The 20,362-nt window shown below is 52.4% G+C and overlaps 2 protein-coding genes across 3 annotated transcripts; one reads left to right on the forward strand and one right to left on the reverse strand.

Annotated features, from left to right (window-relative positions):
- Positions 1 to 1,814: 1,814 nt before the first annotated feature.
- On the forward strand, positions 1,815 to 6,554 carry FTH1 (ferritin heavy chain 1). Its single transcript, XM_064163454.1, has 4 exons — positions 1,815 to 2,094; positions 3,830 to 3,976; positions 5,033 to 5,158; positions 6,216 to 6,554. The coding sequence occupies exons 1-4, from the start codon at positions 1,984 to 1,986 to the stop codon at positions 6,378 to 6,380; spliced, it is 549 nt and encodes a 182-aa protein (XP_064019524.1). The 5' UTR covers positions 1,815 to 1,983; the 3' UTR covers positions 6,381 to 6,554.
- Positions 6,555 to 7,255: 701 nt separating this feature from the next.
- LOC135186065 (bestrophin-1-like) lies at positions 7,256 to 19,782 on the reverse strand. Of its 2 annotated transcripts, XM_064163446.1 has the most exons (10): positions 19,631 to 19,782; positions 18,232 to 18,326; positions 15,794 to 16,027; positions 14,456 to 14,610; positions 13,477 to 13,554; positions 11,305 to 11,457; positions 10,755 to 10,835; positions 9,753 to 9,904; positions 8,949 to 9,178; positions 7,256 to 8,894 (listed from the first exon to the last, which is right to left on the reverse strand). In XM_064163446.1, the coding sequence occupies exons 1-10, from the start codon at positions 19,780 to 19,782 to the stop codon at positions 8,002 to 8,004; spliced, it is 2,223 nt and encodes a 740-aa protein (XP_064019516.1). In that variant the 3' UTR covers positions 7,256 to 8,001. The 2 variants fall into 2 exon arrangements, with proteins under 2 accessions (XP_064019516.1, XP_064019515.1); XM_064163445.1 differs by having other exon boundaries at positions 7,256 to 9,178.
- Between the last annotated feature and the right edge of the window lie 580 nt (positions 19,783 to 20,362).

The raw sequence follows: 20,362 nt of genomic DNA on the forward strand, positions 1-20,362 counted from the left end.
GAAGGTTCCGGGAGTGAAGAAGGAAATGGGTTTAATCTGAGTTTACAGGCTCAGAAACTTGGAGAAGAGAAGGCTCAGGGGAGACCTTTTAGTGGCCTTCCAGTAACTCGAGGGGGCCTAAAAGAAAGCTTGGGAGGGACTTCTGACAAGGGCTTGTAGTGATAGGATTAGAGGGCATGGGTTGAAGCTTGAGGGCAGATTTAGAGCTGAGGAAGCAATTCTTTACAGTGAGGGTGGGGAGACTCTGGAACAGGTTGCCCAGGGAGGTTGTGGATGCCCCCTCCTTGAAAGTGTTCAGGGCCAGGTTGGATGAGGCCTTGAGCAACCCAGACTACTGTTCCTGCCCATGGTGGAGGGATTGAAAGTAGATGATCTTCAAGGCCACTTTGAACCATGCAAACCAGACTCATGCCAAACCATGTCTCTCAGCACCACCTCTGTGTGCCATGAATGCATAGAATCACTGAATTGTTCAAGTTGGAAAAGACCTCTAAGATCCCTGAGTCCAGCTGTCAACCTAACACCACCTTGGCCATTACAACATGTCCTCAAGTGCCATATCGACACATCTTTTGGTACCCCTGCGGGGATGGTGACTCCATCACCTCCCTGGGCAGCCTGTTCCAATGTCTGACCACTCTGTCAGTAAACAATTATTTTCCTGATATCCAATCTAAACCTCCCGTAGGACCCTGCTTTATTAATTAAGCAGCTTGGATATTAAGACTTAAAAGCTCTCCTCTGATGTTTTATGGGGCAAACACATCTTGGTGCCAACAGGTCCGAGGCTCTTCGCTCTCCAGGCTCTACGGGGCTGGGAGTCCTGTGCTTAGGCAGAGAGGCAGCCACGGCCTCTGTCTTTCGCCTGTGTCAGGGTTCAGCTGCAGCTGAGGGCAGATCACAGTATCACAGTATCACAGTATCACCAAGGTTGGAAGAGACCTCATAGAGCATCAAGTCCAACCCTTCACCACAGACCTCAAGGCTAGACCATGGCACCAAGTGCCACGTCCAATCCTGCCTTGAACAGCCCCAGGGACGGCGACTCCACCACCTCCCCGGGCAGCCCATTCCAGTGTCCAATGACTCTCTCAGGGAAGAACTTTCTCCTCACCTCCAGCCTAAATCTCCCCTGGCGCAGCCTGAGGCTGTGTCCTCTCGTTCTGGTGCTGGCCACCTGAGAGAAGAGAGCAACCTCCTCCTGGCCACAACCACCCCTCAGGTAGTTGTAGACAGCAATAAGGTCACCCCTGAGCCTCCTCTTCTCCAGGCTAACCAATGCCAGCTCCCTCAGCCTCTCCTCGTAGGGCTGTGCTCAAGGCCTCTCCCCAGCCTCGTCGCCCTTCTCTGGACACGCTCAAGCATCTCAATGTCCCTCCTAAACTGGGGGGCCCAGAACTGAACACAGGACTCAAGGTGTGGTCTAACCAGTGCAGAGCACAGGGGCAGAATGACCTCCCTGCTGCTGCTGACCACACCATTCCTGATGCAGGCCAGGATGCCACTGGCTCTCTTGGCCACCTGGGCACACAGATGTTGCAGTTCGTGGGTGGGAGGCTGGACGGGGGCGAGGACGGGGGCGAGGACCGAGGCCCCCTCGCACCCTTGACCTGGCGCCACGGCGGCGCCGGGCGCGGAGAGCCGCGCGCAGAGGCCCCACCCCCGGGGGGGAGGTGCGCGGCGGTCCGGGGCGCGAGCGCGGGGGAGGTGCTGAGTCACGCTGGGGCAGCAGAAGCGCGCCCATAGGCTCCGCCCCCGGGGCGTGGGGCTACGCGCGGTGACGTCACCACCGCTATAAAAGCTGCGGCGCGGGCCGGCCGTTCCCCACAGCGCATCGGCGAAGCTGAGCCAAGCGGGTTCCTGCGTCAACAGTGTTTGGACGGAACCGGCTGCGCTCGGGCCTGCCGCTGCCTTCTCCATCACCACCACTGCTGCAATTACTTAACCCCGTACCGTTCTACACACCGACTCAAGCCAGCAGCTATGGCAGCCCCTCCATCCCAGGTGCGACAGAACTACCACCAGGACTGCGAAGCCGCCATCAACCGCCAAATCAACTTGGAGCTCTATGCCTCCTACGTGTACCTCAGCATGGTGAGTGGCTCGGCGATACGGCTTTGCCTGCTGTGGGGCCTGTTGTGGGAGGGTGAAGGGTGTCAGGCCTGTTTGGGGCCTACCCGGGACCGATAGTGCTCTTGTTGGGGCGAGAGTTAGGCCAGCCTCTGGGGAGGCGGTCCAGCCGCTGCGGCCTCTGCCCCTGAGGCATAGATCCCGGCCTAGCCTGTGATTAGGCCTCGCCCGGGTGGGTGTGGGGTGGGAAATGTCGCACTTTGTGTGTGAGACCTAACACAGGAAGGAGGAAAGATTCGGAGAGGGGGCAGGAGTGTTGAGGAAAGGGCCTTGCCGGGGCGGTGGGACAATCTGCCTTGTGTGTGCTCCACGCCCGCTGGCAGCGGCCCCCTGCCTGGGGGGTTCCCGAGCACCGGGTGGTGCCTGCGGGCGTAGCAGCACTCCTCCTCCTTCTCCTCCTCTTCCTCTTCTTTCTCTTCCCCCGCCCCCGGCCTGTTCTGGGCCTTCCCCCCGGGGGTGGGGCGGCCTCTTGTTTTTTGTAAGTGAGGCTTTTATCTCGGTGGCGAACTTTAGTGACACGTTAACCGCTGCCCGTTGCCCTTGGCGGGCTCCTTATCAGCACAGCTCAGCAGCTTCGAAGAGGCTCTGCCCTTGAGGCTAGGCTGGATAGTAAGTGTTGCCTAACAAAGCGATTGGCACCTTTCCCATTTCGTCTGAGGCAAGGGTTTTTCGTTCGTGGTTTGCGAAGTGAATTGATAGGAATCAGTGGTTTCCTTGGCGCTGTGCTTACATAGCTCCCTTGGCTTGACTTTCACCGCTTTAGCCATACCTGGTCCTAACAACAGCTCCAACCCCTGTACAGCAATTTCGGTGCTTTAGAGGTGTAGGTAACATGGAACTTTCTAGTGACGCTGCAGTATATTGCGCACTTAAATGTGGAAGTTTACAAACTTTACTGAACCTCAGCAAATTCTGTTGGTGACAGTGGCACTGAAGCACCAGTGACTTGCCTGGGACCTCCAAGCTGCTGGTATAAGAGTAAAGAATTCAAAAGTTGGTGTAAATAACTGCCAGTTTACACAAAGTTTCCCATTGAATCCTGCCTGATGGCTCTGACCACAGAACAAACAAGTGCGTTACGGTTTTTAACTGCTACTGCCACAGTTGTGTTGACTTTCAAAATAGATGATGTCCTGTGTGCTGTTTGCATATGCATTTTAGTTCAGTTAAGCTTTTTGTCTTAAATGTAACACTTTTCCTCCTGCCCTCAAAGTGGAAAGTCTTCCACTTGGTCTAATTCCTCATGAACTCAATGAAAGCATGGGACGTTTATTGGGGAGATGGGTTAAAGTTTTTGGCCACCTTACCTGGCATTGCCAATCAGACACCGACTGTTCCCACCCAAACAAAGGGAGCAGGAAAGAATTGAAAAGGGTTTTTCAAACCTGATGGTTAAGGCATTTGAAAGATGCTGGGAGGAGCAGCTGTTGTTGCAAGGAGTTTTGTGTCTCCAGAACTGAACCATAAATAATGTTTAATTGTGTTCTTGATGATCATAGTAGGAATGGAAGTTAAATTTTAATCCTAGTTGGGAAAGTCGACTTTGCTCCTCAGGGAAGCTTTACCACACTGCCGTGATCCTGGCCACCTTAAAGCAGGGCCAATAGGAGACCTATGTGAAGGCACAGCATGGCCTTGGCTTTGTGTGGCTGCTGGGGTGAAGCTTGAGGTGTTGAACATGCAGATTCTTCTTTTGCAGTCCTACTATTTTGACCGGGATGATGTGGCCCTGAAGAACTTTGCCAAGTACTTCCTCCATCAGTCCCATGAGGAACGGGAGCATGCTGAGAAGCTGATGAAGCTACAGAATCAGAGGGGAGGACGCATCTTCTTGCAGGATATCAAGGTGAGGAGTGGAGCTATGGGGGCTGTCCTAATTCAGGAGAGATTTGTGGTCTGTCTGCAGGTTGAAAGGAGGCAAGTTCCCCTGTGGGTTCCCTTCCAGAAGGGACAGCAGGTGACAGATGAACACAGCTCACTGCTGCAGTCCATTCATGACACTGCCACTTGGTCTATAATCTAGAGATAGATAGTAATTACATAATTTGTGCTGGTCAGCTAATTAAAATAGAATGCCTTGCCCTAGGTGGTTTGCCATGGGATGAGTGACTAGAACCAATTGGGTTCTAGTCATCCTTAAATTTAACAGCAGGAGTGTTCTCTGAAGTTTGTAGAGAACTCTTGACTTGCTTCCTGTAGAATGGGCTGCCCAGGGAGGTGGTGGAGTTGCCATCCCTGGAGGTGTTCAAGAAAAGACTAGGGCACTTATTGCCATGGTCTGGTTGATTGGACAGGGCTGGGTGCTAGGTTGGACAGGATGATCTTGGAGGTCTCTTCCAACCTGGTTGATTCTATGATTCAGTCCCTATTTGTTTGTTAAGGGTCATACAAGTTCTCATGGCCCTGCTTTCTTGGTCACTTTTATTAGATGATTTGGAACAGCAGAAAATAAGCATGACACAGACAGATCAGTGCAAGACAGCTCCTTGGGGGGAATAGTGGTGTGAACTTGTGAATAGTCCCCCTGCCTGAGTTTGAGGGCTTGTAAGTACCAGACTCTGCAAGGCAGTTGTGGACTGGGCTTGTCTGTACTAGTGTCTTAACTGCTTACCAGCTGAGGTTGTGCCTTTTGCCTACTTCAAGGCAAATGTTTAAGCCATTGATTAACCAGGAGGAGGACAGCAGTTGCTGTAGATGTTTTTTCCAAAAGTTTGGGAATGGGGACAAACCAGGGACTTGGAGTGTGTCCAGCTCTGCTCAGGGTGTTCTGTGTTGCTGCCAAGTTTTTGAAAACAGCTAAGTGCCTGAACTTGGTCTAAACAGGCTCGGAGTGATCTGAAAGATTTTACTTCCTGATGGTGTGTGGGTACTTACAGAAAATGTTCTGTGCTTGCCCTTCCAGAAGCCTGACCGTGATGATTGGGAGAACGGCCTGACTGCAATGGAATGTGCCCTGCACCTGGAGAAGAATGTGAACCAGTCACTGCTAGAACTGCACAAACTGGCAACTGAGAAGAATGACCCACATGTAAGTGGGTGCTGAAGCTGAGAATGTGGCTGTGCAGTGGGGGAGGGACTTGTAGGTGTCTAATTATGGGTTGGGGACCAAGTTTTGTCACCACTTGTAATAGTGAAAACAGTGTGAACTTGTGGTGCAGCCTCTCCAAAGAGTAGGGACCTGGTGTCAGCTTGTACCATAGCTGTTTGATGGGATAATTGCTGTCTTCCAGGAGGACAGTTGCAGTCTTTGAGGGTAGCCTTGCAGAGCATTTGGCTGCATGGCCTTGTTCAAACACTTCTCTTGGTCTTGGGAGCAGAGCACTTGTGTGAACAGCATCTAGAAAAGACATAAAGCTCTCTGAAGAAGGCTTGGTTTTGTGGAGGCTGAGTTCTGACTTTAACCAATGGGTGCCTGTAAGGCCTTACCTGTAAGGTTTTTTTGGAGTCACTTTTTCCAAATACAAAAGTGCCTCAAGCTTCAGAACACAGTACAGCAAGTTTGCTCACAGACATAAATTGCTAGGAAATGTTCTTAATATCAGGAAGAGAGGAGTGTGTCTGAACTGTAATCCTGGGAGTGAGACTTCTTTAAAAGAGGAAGCTGTGGAAGCTCTGACATGAAATGTTCAAAGCCAGATTGAATGGGGACTTGAGCAGCCTGGTCTAGCAGATGGCCCTGCCCATGGCAGGGGGTTTGGAAAGAGTTAATCATCAGGGTTCCTTCTCACCCAGATCACTCTGATTCCATGACTATTCTAGAGGTGTAAATGCTCAGTCATCAATTCAAGTGCTGTGAGGGCTTTGGAACACTCTTAAACTTCCCTGTTGGCTCTTGTATTGAGGAAGAGAAGGAGCTTTGAGCTGATGCTCCTCCACTGCAGTGTGCCCATATAAGCCTGCCTCAGTTTAGTTTTGCCTCAGCAATGTCAGGACAAGACCAAAGGCCTCTTGGATGTCTTCTGCAGCTTTAACATTTTGTCCTCTAAGGAAAAGAGCAGGTAGGACTGGTGGCATTTCAGATGCTGTTTCAGCAGGGCTAAGTTCTATCCAGGCTTTGAATTCATCCTCTTTTGTCTCTCTTGCAGCTGTGTGACTTCATTGAGACTCACTACCTGGATGAGCAGGTCAAAGCCATCAAGGAGCTGGGTGACCATGTGACCAACCTGCGGAAGATGGGGGCACCCAAGTATGGCATGGCAGAGTACCTCTTTGACAAGCACACCCTTGGGGACAGTGACAATGAGAGCTGAAGGCTTGCCAACAGCCACCCTCTGGGTTTCAGTGGGACTTCTACCTTACTGTCCAGCTGTGCATGCATCTTCAGCTATCTAGATCAACAGTTGTCCTACTCTGTACCAAATGCCACCCTCTCTTCCCTTGTGTTTTGTGTGTTGCCCTCCATCCAATAAAGTGACTTGGTTCAAGCTGACTCTTCCTGTTTCTCTTAGGAGTGAGAGGCCTGGATTTGCAGGACTGCTCCAGCATCTGACAGTCACCTTGGGCATGGATGAAGGAATATTGGAGGGATCATAAAGGGACTAGGTTTTGCCTGTTTAGTGCACCTATATGTAAATGAGTTTTTCCCCCCTCTAAATCCAGTGGGATCCACTGCAGGCATTGCTCAGTAGCTAAAGTTTTAAATGCTTTTGCCATGAGGTGTTGCTGCAGTGAATATGCAGAGGAAGAAGGCTTGAGTATCTGGGATTCTAAACCACAGGACCAGCCTGTGGATTTAGACGAGGCACCAGTAAGGGCATGGGTGCTTCACTGGTCACCGTGCCTAGCACATGGCACTGCACTTGGTGGGTGTGGTAAAAACACTGATCCAAGGTCTCAGCTGTGGGCTTGGGCTGGACTGAAACTGCAGTGCTGCAGGAACTGATTTGAGGGGATGGAGTTGCATTGTGTGGTGGGGACATCTGCCTAGGTCTTGTGGCTGTACTTGGAAGGCAGAGAGGGTTGGCAGCTGTGGGGAAGGCAGTGGAGGGGGTGTGGGAGATGAACTTGTCACATGCCTGATGTGATCTGGGAGATTGGCAGCTGTTCTGAAGGCAGAAGTAGAAAAACTGGTTTGCTATTGCATGGAAATTGAAATGAGGAAACAAAACATAGTCCTGGCCTTCAGCCTTGCTTTTATTTTCTTGGGGAGGACAGTAAGAACTCAGTTCTGTGGTGTCTGCCACCATCCTGATGCCTTTCTCTAAGTGCCATCAAATTGGTGCTAGATGTGACGTTAAATCCCAAAAGGAAGCAGTGTGCAGGGCAAACATTGACTGCAGCCACCTGCTCTTGTGTGCCCTGCCTTACCCCACTGCTTTCCCAGTAGTGGGAACCACCACCTGGATATCAGGGAGCTCTGTGGGCCTGTGTGACAAGTGGTGTGGCTTGCTTCAGTCCCAGTATCTTGTCGGTAGTGCAAGTCCTGCCTGAGACTTCTGGTGGATTTTGTGATGCTGTGAAGCTCCAGCTCCTGCTGTGGTGAGGAGGGGGCAGGTTCTTTGTTGACCATATTGGTCTGTGGGGCTACAGCTGCACTCCAGGTTCTTCAGGCTGGTACCTGCTGAGCTGTTTGATATCTGCAGTACTTAACAGTCCCAAGTCTTTTGTCATTTTGCTACCGGTCTAGAGGAGTTTAAGGTTTCTTTTGTGGTTGCAACACTGAAGTAGTGCCTGCTACTGTCCCTGAGGCCAGCAGCAGTGTGTTGGCACTGGCTGGAGCCTAGGCAGGGCCCCAGCTGCATGTTCCAGCAGCAGATGTTTGGCTGCAGTGGCCTGTTTGGGTGAGTGCCAGGGTGGCCAGGTGTGGAGACATGATGGTATAACTGGTGTGGTAGGTGTCTCCATGGAACTGTGTGCGCCTCTTGGTGTCTTCTAACTGTACTGATCTAGCTGCTCTTCACATGTGCTTTCACTGGTCTCCATGATCACCTCCATCAGCCCCACATAGTCACCTTCAGCTAGAGAGATGCCAGAGTCATTGGGGGATGGACTCTCTGCCCTTCGTGTCTCTTTTGTGGGGGGTGTAATCGAGTTTCCATTTCCAGTGTTCCTGGAAGCCTCTGCTGGGTGCTGGTCTGGAGCGCTGGCTGCATCTTCCAAACTGAGGCTGCAAGCATCCGGACTTATGTTTGCCGTGTGGGATCTCTCCAGCACTGGAGATGTTAAAGGAGTGAAGGAGAAGCAGAGGGAGGTGCTTCCTCCAGGGGTTTTGTTACTGGGGGTGTGAAAGGCACTGGAATGCTCCGAATTGGGGGTGGCTGATGCTGTGTTCTCCAGGGTCAGCCACGGTGGGTGGGAAGCTTTCAAACTCTTGAAGCTTCCCTGCTTCTCGTGGTCTGGGGATTCTGCTAGGAAGGGGAATTTAGGGCTGTCTGATGCTGTGGACTGAGCTGGACTTGCTGTGGCAGCAACTTGTCTGCTTCTACCATTGGAGTTGCTCTTTTCTTCCGCTGTCAGCACCAGCGAGTCGGGAGCCTTGCTGCGATCCGTTGGCCAGACAAAGGTTTCCTTCGCAGCAGAGCCCAGGGAGCTCTGGCTCTTGTAGACGTCACTGACTCGGGAAGGTGAGGAGCTGGCAATGACATCCCTCAGGGAAGTGGAGCAGGCAGCGATGCTGGAGAGGGCAGGAGGCTTCTTGCGGCCTTGGCGCCTGGAGGGGAAGATCATGGGGATGGAGCTGATGGGCGTCTGCGGAGCGCTGTAGAACCCAGGCCGCTCGTAGAACGGGGTTGACATGAAGGCATGGAGGTCCCTCAGTTTTCTGTCTTCGCTGTCCCACGGCTCCTGTGAGGTGGAGTCTCCCCTCGGCTGGTTGATGCTGCAAGGGCTCCCAGGTTTGCCCACGTCTTGATAGGTGTAATGGGAGAAGGGAGATGTTGGATCTCCTCGCCTGCGCAGCAGGTTCATCCGGGAAGAGGACCTGGAGAAGCTCGGTGACTGGACACCAAGGAGGCGGCCCAGGTGTCCCAGTAAGGGTGTGGAGTGGTTGGCTTCCTCGTTCTCTTTGATTTGCTCCAGGGGCTGGAACTCCATCTCTTCTTTCTGCATGCTGGGGAAAGGCAAAATGGGTTGTTACATGGTCACAAAAGGAAGAGGTTTGTGGTGAAGAGGCTGCAGCCCTGGGAATGCTGCTGCCAGGGGCCAGCCTCTTGCTTCTTGTTATGAGGAGCAGCTGAAGGACTGGGGTTGTTCAGGAGGCTGAGAGGAGACCTTCTGGCTCTCGGCAGCTCCCTAAAAGAGGCTGGAGCCAGGTGGGGGTTGGGCTCTTCTCCCAAAGGAAAAAGTGACAGGGCAAGAGGAACATGTTGCCCCAGGGGAGGTTTCGATTAGACATGAGGAACAGTTTCTTGACCTTGAGGATTGCCCAGGCTGCCCAGGGCAATGGGTGGACGCCCCATGCCTGGAAGGGTTTCAAAGCCATAGAGATGTGGTGCTGAGGGCCATGGTTTGGTAGTGCTCTGGCAGTGCTGAGTTAAGGGCTGGACTCCATGACCTTAAAGGTCTCTTCCAACTGGAACGATTCTGTGGCTCTGTGATTCCAGTCCTCATTGTTCAATATCCTGCACAAGACCTGATCCCAGGTGTGAATGTGGGCTGCTCTGACCCCCTGTGGCTGTGCTCACCTGATGTCAAAAGTGGAGCCAAGGAAGGAGGGGCGCTTGTATTCAGCAGTGGCTGCTGTGTAAGGAGGCTGAGGATCAGGCTCGTTCCAGTATAGATCCTTCTCCAGAATGGGTAAATCCTGATGCATCTCATCCACTGCCATAAGGGAGACCTGGAGGGGACAGCAGAAGTGTCACACGGGGTGAGCAGCTTTATGTGTGCCTGGTACCAGTGGGTGAAGGAGGAAGTGAGGCTGGGTGTGCTCTGTGGTTTCCTGTCACTTGGGCTGTTTTTCACACAGAGATGTGAGTGAATGGAAGCAAAGAGATGATGAAAGAGACAGGAAAGTGACATCCACACCGGGATAGAAGGGTTCTGCTTGAGGAAGGGCTGAAAGTGGAGAGTTACTGCATGGGAGAAGGTAGAAGGGGCAGATTTAGATAGAAACAGGATGGAAAAGCTGTGGAGAAGCAGGAATGATGTCACTGGCAGGTAATAAGTGTGTGAAAGGAGCAGTCTGGATCCAGAGCGTGGACTAAAGCTGCAGCTGGTCTCTGTCTGCAGAGATGTTCCAGAAGCAGAGTCTTCTCTATTAGGGAGAGGCCTTCCTGGAACAGGGTTTGCCTTGCATTCTTCCTGGAGCCTGGGATGTCATCTTGGCTGCCGAGCTGTCCACCTTCACCCTTGTGTTTGCTGGAGAGCCTTATGCTCTCCTCCTACTCTCCTAGCTGTCTCCTCCTGGAGTTCTTGCTTGCTGCAGGAACATTGCACAGGATGACCTTTAAAGGTCCCTTCCAATCCAAACCATTCTGTGATTCTCTGACTCTCATTCTAAACACAGAGGCACCAACACTTCAGGAAAGTGCAAGGGCAACAGGGACAGTTTCTCTGCCCCATAGCAGCAGTAGGAGGTGGGCAGCAGAGTTGTTCCAGGAGAACTTTGTGGGTGCATGGCTGGGGCTTGCTGTCTCTGCACTCCTCTGCAGACCAGGCTCATCTGGAGGTCCGTGTCCCCACTTTACCTGCAAGTTCCTGTCGATGAGCCAGTTGGTTTCAAAGTCATCATCGTCCTCCCCAAAAGGGTTGATGAGTTGCTCAGCCACCTGCATGTGAAGAGCACATAGCAAAGGTCACAGAGGTCTTACCTGCAGGGAGAAAGCCTGTGGGGCAGAGCCAAGTGTGAAGTCCCCTGGATTCACAGCAATGCTCTTCCTCCTAAAAAAAAAGGTGGGTTGCAAAAAGGAGGTCTGCCAGTGGCTGGGAGACATTCATATGTATGTATTTGTAACTGTCCCTTAACCTGTAGCAGACCACCACTGCAGGCAGAGTGTAGCCCACTGCCTCTCTTTTTGCTTCTAACTCATCAGGACCAAAGCCTAGGAAAGGTGGAACTGATCCCTAGGGTGAGACATTCAGAAACTGAGAAGGTCTTGGCAATACCCTCAGCCCCTTTTGGTTCTCCTTTTGTCTGCCCACAGTTCAAAGACCACAGCTGAGCCTCTGGTGAGCACACCCTGGAAGAAGCCTTGGCTGGGTCAGATTCCAGCTCCAGGCAGGTCCTCTTGGGCTTACCTTTAACCAGCCAGCATAGAAGAAGAACTGCAAAAATGTAAACACAGGCACAAAGAGATCCAGCTCGTGGCCAGGGTAGGCTTTTTCTGGGTCCAGGAACTGCCTCCCAATCAGACAGGCCAGGAAGAAGCTGTAGACAGCCACGGTCACCACCTGAGAGAGATGCCAGAGGAGCTTCAATTCTCAGCTTGCTTTTCCAGCACCTTGGGTTCAGTTAGCACAGGCTTCTCCTCTGCTTTTTGCAAGAAGAAGCATTTCCACTGCAGAAAGTTTTAAATATGCCCTTTGCCCATTACAGAATTCCCAGCTTGGGGTGGGGGAGGTTTGGAAGGGACCTCTGGAAATCATCTAAAGCAGGGGCACCCACAGAAGCATGCCCAGGATCACAATGGCCAGGTGGGTTTGGAATCTCTGCAGAGAAAGAGACTCCAAAGCCTCTCTGGGCAGCCTCCCAGGACAGTTTTCCTTCATGCCAGGAGCTGGTGTATCAGCTGCCTCAGACACTGTGCTTCGCACAAAGTGAAGGTAGGCATCACAAAAAGGTGGTGGCAGAAGACAGCATGTGGCATGCTAAATGGACAGACCTTAACCAGCTGCCCTGTGGCTGCTTGGTGGATCTGCTGCTGAAGTGAGGAGTGCTGTGAGCTCTTAATTCCTGCCCTTGCCTCTCCTGGAAGCTGCCCAAAGCCCCTCATGGCTCAGTCCATGCTGGCAGGCTACTTCCAAGTCAGGGAGGGGAACCCTGGTGGTGCTTCCAGTTTTGAACTAGCTCCTTCCTGGTCCTTTTTTCATATTTCCCTCTTTGCTTGCCCAGATTTCAGGCTACAATGAGCTTTGTGCTTTTCTGTGCAGTCACAGGACTGGAAACTTCCCCTTTTCAGATTTAAAGCTGCTGAGGTTTCTGTGTGATCTCTTGAACGTGAGAAGCAAGAGGGTTCAAAACAAACACCCAGCATCACAAGACTCTGGAGCAAGCTCTGCAGTTCCTCTCAGCCAGCACAGGGTTGGTTCATGAGGGGCAGGATAGTGTCTGGACTGATGGACTCTGGATGGGCAGCTGTAGATAAATGAGTTGGGTACTGCAGAGGGGACAAAGATCTGTTTGGCTGTTGCTTTTGCTCCCAGTGTGAGGACACTGTGCAGGGACAGAGTTTCCCAACATGTTCCACATTAACCTTCAGGGCTGTGTGAAGGAAGCAGTTCCCTTCTCATGGTAGAGACCATTAATGTTATCTGAGCAGCTGGACTGTGTGAGAGGAAGGAGCAAGGTGGTGCCAAAGTGTCTGCCTGGGTCTGCAGAGCTATGGAACTGCTGGAGAAGGTCCAGCAGAGGCTCTGAAGGTGCAGAGGGGCGTGAAGCATCTCTGTGAAGAGAAAACACTGAGAGCCCTGGGGCTGTTGAGCCTGGAGAAGAGCAGCCTCAGAGGGAATCTGATCAATATCTAAGGGGTGGGGAGCAAGAGGCTGGGGCCAGACTCTCATCAGTGGTACCCAGGAACAGGACAAGGAGCAGAGGCCACAAACAGGAACCCAGGAGGTTCCATCTGAAGATGAGGAGAAACTTGTTTGATGTGAGGTTGTTGGAGGCCTGGAGCAGGCTGCCCAGAGAGGCTGTGGAATCTCCTTCTCTGGAGAGATTCCAAACCTGCCTTGGCCATTGTGATCCCAGGCAAGCTGCTGCTTTAGCAGGGGAGTTGGACTGGATGATGTCCAGAGGGCCCTTCCCACCTCCCACGATGCTGGGATTCTCTGAAACAGCACAGTACATGCACACAGCTCTCATGTAGCACAGCTCCTCAGATCTGCCCTACCCACAGGAGCAGCTTTGCTTCAAACAGATCTCAGCTGTGCTGAGGATAAAGAAGGTGCTTCAGGGATGTGCCTCCTGCAGGATGGTGCAGGGAATGGATCTGAGTTTTCCATGTGTTTGTGTGGCAATGCTGAGGTTTGTAACCCCTGGGCAGGAGGTGTTGCTGCAGAGGTGGCTGTGTCTGGCTTAGGGAGATGAGGCTGAGGGTGTGATGCTGAGCTACAGGTGTAGGGGGGGATGGAGGATCTGAATGTATCTCAGCCTGGTCCACGAGTGGGTCAGGTATGGATGTAGGTGGGAGTAATCCTTGCAGCATGGGCAGGCAGGCAGTGGAGCAATAGGTGTGAGAGATTCCTCCTCACCTGAGTGTAGACCAGGGGGATGCTGATCCAGTCGTAGCCGTAGAGCCGCCCGCACTGGCTGCGCAGGGTGTTGAGCTCCTGCAGCAGGGAAAAGGAATGTCCTGTCAACAGGGTTCTGCATCCCCTTGCTGGGGGCACTGATTCCCACTAGCCCCACTGCTCTTCATTTCTCCAACTAGTTCCCTCCTGCTCAGGCATTCTCTGAAAGGTGGGGCTCAGCCGAGGCTCCTAATCCCCTGATGCTCAGTCTCACCCCAGCAGACCACCAGCAGCAGGATCTCATCTTGCCCTTGAGGAACTCCTTGATGCTTGGGTTGCCTCCATCTGAACCCAAAATCACTTTCTAGCTCACTTCTAGCACAGTTTATTTCCTCATAAAAATGAGCAGCCAGCAGATTAGACTAAGAATGTCTCAGGAGCAGCCACTTCTCTCCTGACTGTGTAGTGAGTCTAGATAAATAGCCCAGAGGGAGACCTCTCTTTCTCTCTGGGCAGATGACTCTCACTCCAGGCAGCAGGAACAAAGTGGCTTTCTCTGCACTTGAATAGCAGGAAGGGTGAGCTGCTCTGGACCTTTTTTCCCTGCAGCTGGGCAGGGATAGTTGCCAAGTCTTGCCTGTGGAGCCTGGGCTGCTTCCCAGCGCTATCCAAGAGTTTTCAATAGTGAAATTTTCTGCAGGGGCCTCGGGTGCTGGGAATGTTCTTGACCTCTCCTGTTCTCTCCCAAATACAGCTTTCCATCTGTATCCTAGAGACCTCCACTGGCCACTGTTGTATGCTGCTCTGGAGCGTGTGAAGACTGCAGGAAGGCTGATGAAGGACCTGCTACATAGATGTCTGCCGCTACCACACCTAAATGTGAGTCCCATGGTCATGCCTCACCATTGCTATTCCTTGCCTGACTCTGGAAACCCCTGCAGGTCCACTTAGAGGGCTGGATGAGGATGTCAAGCAGTTGCCTATTGCCTCTGTCACTCACATTCAGGATGCCTTGGAGCAGCACGCTGTCTCGGATCCTCCCCTCATTCCTTGCCTTCACAGCCAGATTGGAGAACCACACACATGGGATCCAAAACTTGTTGTGGGGGGAATTCAAGCTCTCAAACTTCTTGTGCTCCTCTGGTGTCATGAGACCTGGGTGGAAAAGAGTAGGTTGGAGAGGGATGGCCACAGAGGGCAGCGAGGAGTTTGATCTGATCTGAAATGAAAAGCTCCAAATCTCAGGTGGTCACCTTAGCTCTCCTCAGAATCTCAGGAAAGCCCCAGGCACTCAGCCTGTGGGAGAAGAGGTCCTGTTAAAGCACTGAGTTAGAGTGCCAGAGGCAGGCTTTATCTCCTTTCACCCCGGATGTCTGCAGCACGTCTGACCAGATGGCAGTCGGCAGGGAGATAAAGCACTGCTGAGGGTGTGGTTGCCTGCTGTACATAGACATCTGTTGAGACTGGGATCACTTGCATCCTAGGAGTGCCTGCTTGTCCCTCTGGGTTGCAGTGGGAACCCAGCTGAGTAGGGCAGGTGCACACATCTCCCTCTGGGCAGACATCTTGCACCTTGAGGAGCATTTCCAGAGAGGATTCAGAGAGCCCAGCAGTGAAGGTCAGAGGTCTGAGGCTCCATTTCCAACATGCCCAATGGAAAACTCTTACCCTGAGGGAGGATTAACATACTCTTTGGCAAGGATCTGCTTGTGCTCTGCTCTAGGGCTGTGCACAAGGTCATTTAGGGGAAGTTTTGGCTATTAGGAGGAATTTTTTTACTGCAAGAGTGGTCAGCAATACCATCCCATCTCCAGCCTGGAGGCCACAAGGCCCTTTCCAAGGCTCTCTGCCCCAAAACAAAGGACAGGCCGAGAGAGCTGGGGTTATTCAGCCTCGAGAAGAGCAGGTTCTGGGGGCATCTTAGAACTGCCTTCCAATGATCTGAAGGGATCCTATAGGAAGGCTGCAGAGAGATGTTTCATGACAGTGTCTAGAGATAGGGCAAGGAGGAATGGTTTGAAGCTGAGGGAGAGCAGGATAAAACTGGCTCTTAGGAAGAAGTTCTTTGGTACAAAGATGGTGAGACTCTGGAACAGGCTGCCCGGGGAGGTTGTGGAGGTGTTCAAGGCCAGGTTGGATGAGACCTCAAGCAGCTGAGTCTAGCTGAGAGGTGCCCCTGCCCACGGCTGGGGAGGTTGGAGTAGATGATCTTTCAGGTCCTTCCCAACCCGAGCCGTTGTACGACTCCTCCTCTGATCCTACGGAAACCAGCAGCGAGGTGGTGCTGCCGGCAGGGTGTCAGGGGCGTGCGGAAGGCAGCAGCAGCAGCAGCACTGACCTGCCCTGACGACGTGCTCCATGCTGGGGAAGCGCTTGTAGACGGCGGTGCTGACGGAGCGCAGGATCAGCACGCTGCACAGGTTGCTGTAGCGCATCAGCGTGCGGCGCAGCAGCCGCCCGTACTCGTCCTCACCGTCCACGTTGCAGGACACCAAGTTCATGATGCGGTCAGGCCAGGGGATGCTCTCGTACTGAGCCCACCAGCGGGACACCACCAGAGCCACGTAGAAACCTAGAGGCGAGCCGAGTGAATCGACTGTCCTAAAGGAGCGCGGGGGGTGGGAGCGCTCCTGCGGAGGGGGCCCGGTGATGCTCACAGGGGCTTGCAGTCGTGCCTGGGGGACAGTTCAGGTCTCCATGCTAATGGGAGTTCTCCATGCTCGAGTGAGAAACTAACTCACTCTATAATAAACCTTTTACACTTATATTTTTTAAATGAAGGCAAAGCAGAGCTGAGTGCATAGAAAAAAGTTGCTCGAGGCAAACCCTAGCAGCAGATAATGATGCTTGTGTGGGATGAGGGTGCTGAGACACTGGCACAGGTTGCCCAGGGAGATTGTAGATGCTCCCTCCCTGGAGGGAGGTTGGATGAGGTCTTGAGCGACCTGTGGGATGTGGAGGTGCTGGGGCATGTCCAGAGAAGGGCCACAAGGATGCCACAAGAGGGCTGGAGCAGCTCTGCTACAAGGACAGACTGAAAGAGTTGGAGCTGTTTAGTCTGCAGAAGGGAAGGCTCCCAGGTGACCTCATTGTGGCCTTCCAGGATCTGAAGGGGCCTACAGAAAAGCTGGAGAGGGACTTTTGAGGCTATCAGGGAGTGGCAGGACTAGGGGGAATGGAGCAAAGGTGGGGAGAGTCAGAGTGGACTTGAGGAGGAAGTTGTTGAGCATGAGAGTGGTGAGAGCTTGGAATGGGTTGCCCAGGGAGGTGGTTGAGGTCCCATCCCTGGAGGTGTTTGAGGCCAGGCTGGCTGAGGCTGTGGGCAGCCTGCTCTAGGGTAGGGTGTCCCTGGGCATGGCAGAGGGGTTGGAACTGGCTGATCCTTGTGGTCCCTTCCAACCTTGACTGATTCTATGATTCTAGTGGGAGGTGTCCCTGCCTATGGTGGAGAGTTAGAACTAGATGATCTTCGAGGTCCCTTCCAACCTAAACCATTCTGTGATTCCACAGGGATTAGAGCTCTATACATTTTCATAAGTATTAGTTTCCATTTCCTAAGCACTACCTCTAACCCCCTTAACCCCCACCCCTTAGTCCTTTCAATCAAAACAACAGGTGGTCTTCCTCACAAGGTGAGCTTGGCCCCCTTGTATTTTCTTTGAGCATCAATCAGAAGGGTCTCCTGGATCCTCCCCCACCATTCTCTTTGGTCCTGGACACTCTCTTGGTAGCTCCTAACAGCACCCCTGGTACTCCTAACACCCATGGCTACCTTGTTGCTTTACTGATTAAGTCTTATGAATGCCTTATTGTCTGAAAGCCAAATCTCCATATATCACATTGAGGTCAGGGTCTGCCTTTCACCAGATATGAATATCTGAGGGATGGGTGTCAAGGGGATGAAGCCAATCTCTTTCTGCCAGTCAGCAGCAATAAGATAAGGAGCAATGGCTACAAACTGGGACAGAGGTTTCACCTCAACATGAGGAGGAACTTCTTTACCATGAGGGTGACAGAGCCCTGGAGCAGGCTACCCATAGAGGTTGTGGAGTCTCCTTCTTTGGGGACTTTCCAAAGCCATCTGAATGCATTCCTGTAAGAACTACCCTAAGGGGTCCTGCCTTGGCAGGGAGGTTGGACTCGATGATCTCTGGAGGTCCCTTCCAACCTCTAAAGTTCTGTGGTTCTGTGATTTTTACAAGGGCTTGCAGTGATAGGGGAGAAGGAGTGGATTGAAGCTGCAGGAGGGGAGATTTAGATTGGAGGGGAGGAAGAAATTCTTTAGAGTGAGAGTGTTGAGGCACTGCAACAGGTTGCTCAGGGAGGTTGTGGATGCCCTCTCCCTAGAGCTGTTCATGGCCAGATTGGATGGGGCCTTGAGCAACCTGGGCTGGTGGGAACTGTCCCTGTCCATGGCAGGGGGATTAGAACTAGAGAATCTCATAGGTCCTCTCCAACCCAAACCACTCTATGAAGCTATGAGTATGGCTGAATTTCATTGGTGCTACTTTGTGCCTGTCCTCCTGGCAGAGAGCCCAGAAGATGCCAGTGCAAGCTGTGTGCTGGGGGATACCTCAGAGCTGTGATGTGGAAGGATGTCCTTCTGCTCAAGGAGTTTTACAAAAGCAGGGGGAGGGATCTACTCAGAGGATCTTACAAAGGCAGGGAGAGGGATCTGCTCAGAGGATCTTGCCTCCCTGCAGAGCTCTGTCCACGCAGGGAGAAGAAATGTTGTCCCTTGTCCCTGCCTGTGTGTTTCCAGTCATTGCTCCTTACCCAGCACAAAGGACACGGGGATCAGCTCAGCGTAGCTGTTGCAGTAGAGTGCCAGCTTCTCAAACATCAGCCTTTGGCTCTCACTCAGGATCAGCCTAAAAGGGAGAGAGAAGAAGCAGTCTCAAGAGTCAGTGCTTTATTGAAGCTGCTGGGACAGGAGCCTGGCAAGGGAAGACAAAGATGGGCAGTCACAGTGCTGCCACATCACGAGTGTGGGGACTAAGTGAGTGAACAGTCCCCAGGAGCATGGGACATCAGCACCCCCCTCCCCAAAACACCCTGCTGGCCAGGGCAAAGGGGGCAGCAGCAGTCAGTGGCAGTGTGATAACTGATGCAGTTACCAGAGAGGGACCACCTCTCTTTTTCTCACTCAGGACAGTGCTATGTGGTACCAAGGCAGTGACACAGAGCTGGGATGTGCACCACAGTTCACTTAATGTCCTCAAGCTCTGCTCTTAGGTGAGTTCCTGCCTCTTTCTTAGCACTGCTTCACTGCTTCTGAGTTGCATCTGTGATCAGACCACAGAATCTCTGAATCCCAGCATGGTAGGTGTTGGAAGTGACCTCTGGAGACCATCCAGTCCAACCCCCAACAGCAGCTTGCCCAGGGTCAGAATGGCCAGGTTGGTTTGGGATCTTTCCATAGAAAGAGACTCTACAACCTGCCTGGGCAGCCTGCTTCAGGACTCCAGCACCCTCACACTAAAGAAGTTTGCTCTCATCTTCAGCTGGAACTTCCTGGGTTCCAGTTTGTGCCTGTTTCTCCTTCTTCTGTCATTGGGCATGACTGATAAGAATCTGGCCCCATCCCCTTGCCCCCCACCCTTTAGCTCTTGCTGAGCATTGAGAAGATCCCCTCTCAGGCTGCTCTTATCTAGACCAAACAGCCCCAGAGCTCTCAGCCTTTCCTCCTCCCCAAAATACTCCAGCCCTGTAGAGCAGCCAGGGGAGCTCCCTGTCTTTCCTCACCAAAACCATACCAACCACAGGGTATAGTTGTCTTATCATGCATCTGTGGTCCCAGAGCTGATGCCTGCCCTCATAAAAGTACCCAACATATTGGCTGTTGTGTAACAAGGGAAACTACTCAGCATGAGACACTTCCTGTACTAGTCCAGCTGTGGTCTCCACTGACCTACTCATTGTTCTTCTATAGGTAACCATCAAATGCAACTCCTCATCCCAAGGAAGAGAAACTGTCTTCCTTCCCAGGGCAGAAAAAGGAGGTTTGTCAGCTGCTAAGCCATATTGGAGCACTGAGGAAGGACCTTTCCCCTTCTCCCATGGCTGGTGAGTGGTCGCCCAGCTCCTTTGCACCACAATCACTGCTCAGTTGTGCTGCTCCAGGCCGGGCTGAGAGCAAGTGGCTGTGTTGATGTTGGGGTCTAAGGATGCCTACCTGTACACCAGACTGATGGTGAAGTAGAGAAAGATGAAAATAAGGAACTCTGAGTAGAGAAGTTTGTAGATGCTTCCTTTCCATTGGAGCAGAAGCTGTGAGAAGGTGCCCAGGCGGGCGTCAGCCACACGGTTGGTGTATGTCACAGTCATCAGAGATCCTAGGGCAGACACAAAACCAGCAGGTGCTGAAGGTGCTAGTGAGCTTGCACAGAGGGAGGAGACAGCAGGAAGGGTAGGAGGGAGAAAAGGGAGGAAGGGAAGGGAAGGGGAGGAAGGGAAGGGACAGGGAGAAAGGGAAAGGAGGGGAAGGAGAGAGAGGGAAGGGAGGAAATGGAGGAATTAATTTGAACTTGTCATCATCTCCCTGTCTTTGAGCTGCACATGAGCTGGTTACAGAGCCAGAACGCCCTTGCTGATGGAGCCCTTGCTTCCTACTGTTTGACTGTCAACATTCAAACAGGGCTGGCTGCTCAGAATGGAGAGGGCTGTTGCCTTCCACAGAACAGTTGTTTAAGATGAATTCTCAGGGCCACAAACTCCAAGGTTCCTTGCTGTCTGTGGTTTGTGGTTTGTTTTTTTCTTGTAGCATTTACTTCAGATCTGTTGTTTCTGTAAATCTGCTTGTGGGGAAGTCTCTTCCTGGAATACTGCTGGGAACAACAACAAAAATCCCCCCCCAAAAAAACCCCAAAGGAAAGCAAAAACCCCAGGCAGGAGAGATTTCTTAGTA

Source organism: Pogoniulus pusillus, chromosome 24 (genome assembly GCF_015220805.1).
Source record: "Pogoniulus pusillus isolate bPogPus1 chromosome 24, bPogPus1.pri, whole genome shotgun sequence".
NCBI lineage: Eukaryota > Metazoa > Chordata > Aves > Piciformes > Lybiidae > Pogoniulus > Pogoniulus pusillus.